The sequence below is a fragment of the Oratosquilla oratoria genome, chromosome 7 (genome assembly GCF_046742065.1).
Source record: "Oratosquilla oratoria isolate Oo_2021 chromosome 7, ASM4674206v1, whole genome shotgun sequence".
Taxonomy (NCBI): Eukaryota; Metazoa; Arthropoda; class Malacostraca; order Stomatopoda; family Squillidae; genus Oratosquilla; species Oratosquilla oratoria.
The window spans coordinates 3,582,501-3,591,610 of NC_134783.1; the positions used below are offsets into that span (position 1 = coordinate 3,582,501).

General features: G+C 41.7%; 1 protein-coding gene across 1 annotated transcript; it reads right to left on the reverse strand.

Moving 5' to 3' along the window:
* Positions 1-7,114: 7,114 nt before the first annotated feature.
* LOC143026962 (uncharacterized) lies at positions 7,115-8,494 on the reverse strand. The gene is made up of 2 exons (XM_076187756.1): positions 8,197-8,494; positions 7,115-7,701 (listed from the first exon to the last, which is right to left on the reverse strand). The coding sequence occupies exons 1-2, from the start codon at positions 8,492-8,494 to the stop codon at positions 7,115-7,117; spliced, it is 885 nt and encodes a 294-aa protein (XP_076043871.1).
* Between the last annotated feature and the right edge of the window lie 616 nt (positions 8,495-9,110).

Here is a 9,110-nt window from a genome sequence, read left to right on the forward strand (position 1 = left end):
TGTGTGTGTGTGTGTGTGTGTGTGTGTGTGTGTGTGTGTGTGTGAGTGTGTGTGTGTGTGTGCCAAGGTATCATGCAATAAAATAGGTAAAATGTTTAAAAACCACACTAATGATAACAACGACCTCAGTGTGATCTACCGCATTCCATGTAGTGGCTGCCCCTCGGCTTACATCGGTGAATCAGGTCGAGGAATCGAAAAGAGGATAAACGAACATAGGAATGATTTAAAAGCACACAGAACGTCCAACTCCCTGGTCCGCCACCTCGAAATATGCAACAACCTTCCCGAATGGAGTAAAGTTGAAAAATTTTACACAAAGGATTACAAAAGAAGATGAGAAAGACAGTTGAAGCTGCACATATATATGTCCAAGAAAATAATAACGACAGAGAAGGATTTATATGCCTATCTAAAGCAGCCAGTCTCTTAATAATTAATGCGCTAGAAAAAACATGACACTCGAAGCTTCACAAGTTCCCCCACTACGGGTATAAATGTTGTGACCAAGATGTTCTATAACAAGTTCTCTGAGGAAGGTTATAATAACCGAAACGTAAGAACAATTAATGTATTCTTAGCCCATCTTCGTTTACCCTTCCCCACCTATCACTCTCTCATTTGTCTTAAACAATTGATCAACATATACACATATATATATATATATATATATATATATATATATATATATATATATATATATACATATGTATATATATAAATTATTTTAGACAAATGAGAGAGAAATGGGTGGGGAAAAGCAAACGAAGATGTGTTGGGAATAGAGTTTATTTCCCTAACGTTTCGACCCACTTGGTCTTCTTCAGAGGACATGTTGCATTACAATAGGACCACAGTCTTATACTCGCACCGAGGGGGAACCCGGCCAGCTGTGAGCGGATGTGTCAGGTCTTCTCTTCGGCTGATGATTTAATTATTAAGACACCTACTGTCTCTGGGACTAAAATTTAATATAGTAGGAAAAGGTAAAGACTACAAGAAAAGTGTTAATAGTAATTATAAATGATCTGAGAACGAAGTCGATAAAGGTTTCATCCAAGGAGTAATCACCCACGCCGACAAAGACGGCCGAGTAGTTATCTTAATCAAAGTTGACTATCTGGACAAAATGTCCGATCTTTTGAATAATGAGTCAACTTACGAAAGACAACCGACTGGCAGCGCATATAAAGAATCAACAAAATTTAACACAGAAGCGAGAAGAATCCTACGCAAATCATCCAGGGGAAAAAAGTTATTAGGATTACTAGAAGCTCCAAAACCCCCCCTAATGCACGGTCTACCTAAAGTGCATAAGGTAAATGTCCCCATGAGACCCATAACTTCAGAAATTGGAAGCGCTCCTCACAGGTTAGCAAAATGTCTAGCAAAACACCATCGGTTCCATCAGTGAGGCCCATTTAAGAAATTCCTCCGACCTGATCCATAGGCTTCAAAATCTTAATGTCAGTGATAAAAAGTTGGCAAGCTACGACGTAACAGCGTTATTCATCAATGTTTCTATTAATGGTGCCCTAGAGGCAGTGAAGAAAGTTACTACAGAAATTGATGATGACATCCTTCCAGTTCCAAGATCTGATTATTTAAAACTTGTTTCCATGTGTGTCAGGTTTGGTTATTTTATGTTTAACAACACTGAATTTAGACAGATTAGAGGTCTCGCAATGTCCGTTATCTGCTGTTATGGCTTGTCTTTTCGTGGAAGTATTAGAAATAGACAAATACATCAACATCATGGGAAGAGGTACCACTTGGCTAAGGTACGTGGATGACATAATGCCAAAAGAAACCAATGTAGAGAATAAGCCAAGAAGACTCATCGCTGTGAATAAAGACATTCAATTCACAGTTGAGCAAGAAAAAGAGTGTAAGATACCGTTTCTAGACACGCTGATACTTAGAGGTTCTGAACAGGAAAGTTTCTCAGTATACAGGAAACCCACCAATAGGGATGATTTTATTCACTATTTTTCAGCACACAGCAGACGTGTCAAAACTGGTGTTCTAATAGGTTTCTTTCTCAGAGCTTCTCGTATCTGCAGTAAAAGACTCCTAGATGATGAACTGGAATACATCAAGAATACATTTAAGAAGTTGAAATACCCCGGAGGTTTGATCACCAACACAATGAGAATAGCCGAGAAGATCTACGATGGGTCAAACGTTCATGCCCCGGGAAAAGATAAGTCACACTTTATAACTGTCCCTAATTCTACGAACACCGGAACTATTGATAATTATTTGTTAAAAGGTGGAGTAAATATAGCTAAAGTGTCTTCCAATAAGATAGGAAAAATATTTAAAAAACATGCTAATGTTCATAATAACCTAGGTGTCGTTTACCGCATTCCATGCAGTGGCTGTCCTTCATCATACTTCGGCGAATCAGGTCGAGGGATCAAGAAACGGTTAAATGAACACAAAAACGACCTCAGGGCACATAGAACATCCAACTCCCTAGTTCGTCATCTAGACAAATGCGGAAACCTACCTGACTGGAGCCGCGCGGAAATTCTACACGAAGGACTTGAAAAGAAAATGAGAAAAACTGTGGAAGCTGCACATATCGCCACCAGGGGAAATAATAATGACAGAGATGGATTTAAATACTTTTCAAAAACAGCAAGTGTCTTGATAATTAAATCATTAGCCGAAGAAAAGACCTTACACATCCGCTCACAGCTGGCTGGGTTCCCCCTCGCTTCGAGTATAAAACTGTGGTCCTATTGTAATGCAACATGTCCTCTGAAGAAGACCAAGTTAGTCGAAACATTTGGGAAACAAACTCTATTCCCAACACATCTTCGTTTGCCCTTTCCTACCCATTTCTTTCTCACACACACACACACACACACACACACACACACACACACACACACACACACACACACACACACACACACACACACACACACACACACACACACACACACACACACACACACACACACACACACACACACACACACACACACACACACACACACACACACACACACACACACACACACACACACACACACACACACACACACACACACACACACACACACATATGAGGGAGTCATATGAGAGGTACAAAGAAAAGAAAAGAGAAGTAAAGCAAAAGGTGAAGGTTGCAAAGAGGAGAGCAGATGTGAAATGGGGTAAGAGTTTGACAGAAAATTTTGAAAGTAATAAAAAGATGTTTTGGAAAGAAATTAAGAGAGGAAGAGGAGGCGAATCAAGTAGAGAAGAAAAGGTAAAAGGTGCAGATGGAGAGATGATAATGGAAGAGAAGGCAGTAAGGGGAAGATGGGCAGAATATTTTAGGGAGTTGCTAAATGTGAAGGAGGATAGGGAAGGAAAGATTGCTGCAGTGTGAAGTGCGAAGAAAATGAGTGATGAATGAGGAGAATGGAGGAGAAATAAGGAAGGATGAGGTGAAGGCAGTTGTTAAGATGATGAAAGCAGGCAAGGCACCTGGTCTGGAGGGATGCCATGCGGAATGTCTGAAAAAGGGAGGTACAGTAATGGTGGACTGGTTGGTGAGGTTATTTAATGTTTGTTGGAGAGAGGGTAGAGTGCCGGAGGACTGGAGGAGTGCCTGTATAGTTCCTCTTTACAAGGGAAAAGGGGACAAGTGTGAATGTAGTAGTTTCAGAGGGATTAGCTTGTTGAGTGTGGTTGGGAAGGCTTATGGGAGGATCTTGGTTGAGAGGATTAGGAGAGAAACAGAAGGAGTAATTGGTGAGGAACAGTGTGGATTTAGGACAGGTAGAGGTTGTGTAGATCAGATCTTTGTGGTAAGACAGATATGTGAGAAAGCTATAGGAAAGGGGAAGGATGTTTTTTGGGCTTTTATGGATCTGGAAAAGGCTTATGATAGGGTAGACAGAAAGGCACTGTGGGAGGTTATGAAGATATACGGGATAGGAGGAAAGCTTCTGGGAGCTGTCAAGAGTTTTTATGAGAATATTAGAGCTTGTGTCAGGATTGGAAGTGGAGAGAGTGAGTGGTTCGAGGTAAAGGTGGGACTTCGTCAAGGATGCGTTATGTCACCCTGGCTGTTCAACTTATACATGGATGGGGTGGTGCGAGAGGTACATGCAAGGGTAGTGGGAGAAAAGGGTAGTGGGAGAAAAGTGGGAGGTGAGCCAGTTGTTGTTTGCGGACGACACTGCGCTTGTGGCAGGATCGGAGGAGGGATTGAGGAAGTTGGTGGCAGAGTTTGGGAGAGTATGTAATAGAAGAAAGCTAAAGATAAATGTGGGTAAAAGTAAGGTGATGAGATGTACAAGGGGTGAAAGTGGCAGTAGACTGGAAGTGAGCATTAAGGGAGAGCGACTGGAGGAAGTGGGTAGTTTTAGATACTTGGGTGCAAATGTGGCAGGGAAAGGTGGAGTGAAAGTGGAGGTAGAATGTAGATTGAGAGAAGCGAGTAAATGCCTTGGTGGATTAAAGAGTGTAATGAGGAATAGACATTTGGGAATGGATGCTAAGAGGAGACTGTATGAAGGAGTGATTGTGCCAACAGCACTGTATGGGGCAGAAACATGGAACATAAGAGAAGAAGAGAGAAGGAGTTTGAATGTGTTTGAGATGAGGTGTCTGAGAAGTATGATGGGGGTTACTAGGCTAGATAGAGTGAGAAATGAGGAGGTGAGGAGGAGAACGGGGGTGGAAAGGGAGCTGGGAGATAGGGTTGATGAAAGAATATTAGGATGGTTTGGACACATGGAAAGAATGAGTGAAGAACGACTAGTAAAAGAGGTGTGGAAGGCAGATGTGGAGGGATAAGATAAGAGGGAGGGTGGAGGGGTGTGGAGTGTATTCAGGGATGAAATGGGTGGGAATGATTTTATGCCTTTTTCTTTTTGGCTACCCCCCTTGTAAGGGTGAAAAAGCCTTGGTATATGTATGTATGTATGTATATTATATTTCATTATATTATATTATATTATATATATATATATATATATATATATATATTTATATATATATATATATCACAACAAAGTTATGTCGTAGCACATTGGTAAAATGATACTGATAACCCACTTTCGGAGATGAATAAGCGAAAGTATAAAGATATGTATATTTCGATCACTAACTGTGATCCTCTTCAGCAGATGTGAATTATAGAGTAGAGAACAATGTGTACTTATACAGAAGTAGTGAGTTAAGCAGGAAGGGACGGGGGCTCAGGTCACGTGTCTGGCGTTGCGTGGACCTTGGTGGATTTTGTCCACTGCTAATGTAGAAGGTAACATTTTATTTATTGCAAATGAAGATATGCAATCTGGTGACCATTCACCATAAGAAATATTATAATTCGGAAAATTAATTATCAAAGAGGATTCTACCACTTTTCTTCTGAAACTGCATTTTGATTTGTAAATTATTTCAGCATCGTCCCAATTTATCCGATGGTTTTTGTTGACGACATGCTGAAATACGGCGGAATTTTCCTGCCCATATTTTACAGAGTTCTTGTGTTCTTTGACCCTGGTGGTGAGGTCTCTACCCGTTTGTCCCCAGTATACATCCTTGCAATCTAAACAAGGTAACTTATAAACTCCAGGAGTTGTACTACTCTTGGATGTATGATGTATAGGGACAAATTTACTGAACAAGTTGTTGGGATAATTGAAGATAAAGTTTATTTTTTCTTTTGGTAACAAATGCGATAAGTCATTAATTGATTTATTATAAGGTAATTTTATGCAACTATTATCCCACTTATGATTCATGGCGGAATGGGAATCTGATTTGTAAAAACTAATTTTGGCCTTACTAAGAGCTTTTTGTAAAAACCACGACGGTATCCTAATTTTGTTAATTGACTTCTTACTGAAACTAGTTCCATATCTAAATATTGTGAACTACAAATTCTCAACGCCCGTAAGAATAGGCCTAAAGCGACACTATATTTTATTTTGTCTGGATAGTGGCTAAAGAAATGTAGGTAGCTCCCTGTGTGGGTGGGCTTCCTATAAACTGTGAACGATAAAGACTCCGAATTTCTAATTATTAAGATATCTAAAAAAGGTAATTCATAAGGTAACCCCATTCATCGTCCCAAACCGGTTTGGGCCGATGAATGGGGAGGGAAATAAAATACTAAGTCATTGGTAGAAGTCATGTAGTGTGTGAAACAAGGCAAGATGTATCGCTGATCACAATTAGCATTTTCAATAGTAACAGATACAGAGAAAGTAAGGCTATAAAGGTAAAAAGTAAACTTCGGGAGAAGGTATATATAAATACTGGAGAGATTACATAGAAGGTGACCTTTACTGTGACCCAGAACTGGGAGAAGGTAAATTAGACATGAATACTGGTGAATATAACTGTACTATATCCTGAACGTCCTTCGCGGCCTTAGTGTCTGCTTTTGACGGGGCTGGTTTGTGTAGTTATTGGGGCGTCTTGTTTGGCAGTTTCTGAAGGGTTTGAGGTTAGAAAGTATGGTGGGGGCTTCCTGCTGGGTGTTCATTGTGGTCTGACTGTACTTAATGTAAAGGGCTTCAAGGAGGATGAGGCGGCGTTTGTCACTCCCTCTCTATATAATTTTGGTATTTTTCTCTAAACAGGGTTTGGTGATTGGGATGTGGGTCTCCTGGAGGTGCTTTTTAGGGCCTCCACTGTTGAGGTGGCATGTCCCATGTAGGAATTTTGGGGCATACAGTCGCCAAATGGACATTGGAACTGGTACACCAGACTTACACATTCGATGTCGGTAGGGCGTGGGAAGCTGTTATTTTTCATAATGAGGTCCTTGGTTCTCTTATTCTTATAATATATTGAAAATCTTATGCGGTCGGTTTCGTTTGTGGGTGTCAGATTTTCTTTAACAGTACAGAGAGGTGCCCTTTCATCCTCCTTATATGCGCTTGACATGTATTTTCTTCTCCTACAGGAGCCTGCTGCCCCTCGTACCCCTTGTTCATGGCGATCCGCAGTACAAGTTGGTAATCGTTGTTTGAATAGCCATTACTGAGCGATTGATCTTGCTCTGGGTGGAGTTTTAACTGGGGCAATGGGTGAGGGTCCTTCTCTAGAAGGATGGGATGGTGGATTCTTTATATCGCTGGGGGCATTCACTCTCAGTTTAAGCACAAACCAGTTGGTCAGTTGGCTTGGTGTATACTGCTGTGTGGGTGCTTCCGTCGGCGTTTTGGGTGAGGAGTACTTCGAGGAAGGGAAGGACGCCGTCCGTCGCCTCCTCCGTGGTAAGCTGGAGGCTTGACACTTCCTGGAGGAGGCAAAGGAGGCGTTCACGTTCCTCAGAGTCGGTGGTCCTCACGAAGACGTCATCTACATAGCGGCCGTACAACAGTGGGCGGGCAAAACGATTGAAGACCTCATCCCACCCTGATCCCATGAAGGAATTAGCAAAAACTACTCCAAACGGAGAGCCCATATACCTGCCATCAATTTGCTGGTAAAGGTTCCCACATGACCAGCAGAAGACAGCCTCCTGTGTACATATCTTCAGAAGTTCATGGAGATGAATCTCTTCTATTTTCAGGAGGGGTAGGGGAGAAGACCGGTATACATGATCGCAGATGTAGTCAATGGTGCGCAGGACAGGAATGTTTGTGAAGAGAGACTCCACATCAAGGGACGCCATCACTCCTTCTGCAGGGGCGCTGTTCACACAATCCAGGAACTCACGAGAAGACTTAAAACAGTAGTCTGTGGGGACCAATGGCGCGAGGACGGTATTCAAGGTTTTGGCTAGATGATATGTAGGGGTGGGGATTTAGGAAATTATGGGGCATAAAGGGCTGTTATCTTTGTATGTTTTGATGTTACCATACATGTGTACAGGCGGAAATCACCAGTTATCTTCTGAAGATATATGCCATCTCGCCTGGCGTTGACAGAATCAATGATATTATACCTTCTTGATGATGGGGAGGGTGGGGTCACGGGTGATACGCTGGAACTTGTTGGTGTCACATATATATATGTTTATATAATATATATATATATACTTATGTATATGTATATATAATATATATATACATACACACACACACACACACACACACACACACACACACACACACACACACACACACACACACACACACATATATATATATATATATGTGTGTGTGTGTGTGTGTGTGTTTTTATATACATACACACACACACACACACACACACACACACACACACACACACGTACGATGGAGTCTAGTTTGGAGACATATTGTTCAGAGGGGATGAGGACGAACATTACTGCTTTATCTGCCCTTCTGATGGTTATGTCTGGGTTGTTACTTAGGTTCTCGGCGGCATGGTAGTGTCGGGTTTTCAGAAGGTGGCTATGGACGGTTCCTCTGGACCGGGAAGATTCAGCAATTAGTAGTGGTTGTAACTCTGGAGAGACAGAAGTTTTTCCTTCATCCGTTAATCTGAAAATTTGGTCGAGGAGGACGTCGATCTCCAAGCGCTTTGCCAATGGACGAAGTTTTCCCATGGTGTGGTAGTTTAGGCCAAAATTATAGACAGAGTGACAAGCGCCGCCTCGCCCTCCTTGAAGCCCTTCACATCAAGTACAGCCAGACCACAATGAACATTCTGCAGGAAGCCCCCACCATCCTTTCCAGCCTCAAACCCTTCAGAAATCACCAACCAAGACGCCCCAACAACTATACAAACCAGCCCCGTCAAGAGCAGTCACTTAGGCCGCGAATTACGTTCAGGCCATAGTAATGATCAATTGCAATAACCCTCCCCCAGTGTTCACTGTTACTCTCTCCCAATATTCATCTGTTACTTTTCCTAATGTTCACATGCACCCTCTCCCAGTTCAAGGTCACAGTAACGGTCACCTTCTATGTAATCTCTCCCAGCATTTATATGTACTTTCTTCCAGTGTTTACTTTTTACCTTTATAGCCATACTTTTTCTGTATCCGTTACAATTGAAAATGCTAACTGTGATAAGCGAAACGCCTTGTGTCTTGTTCCACCAATTAAATGGCTTCTACCGGTAACTTAGTTTTTACTTTGCCTCTCTATACTAGAGATATCTTCAGACAACTTGAAATTTTTCGAAAAATCATCTGAGTCCAATTTGCTGTGGCATATAAT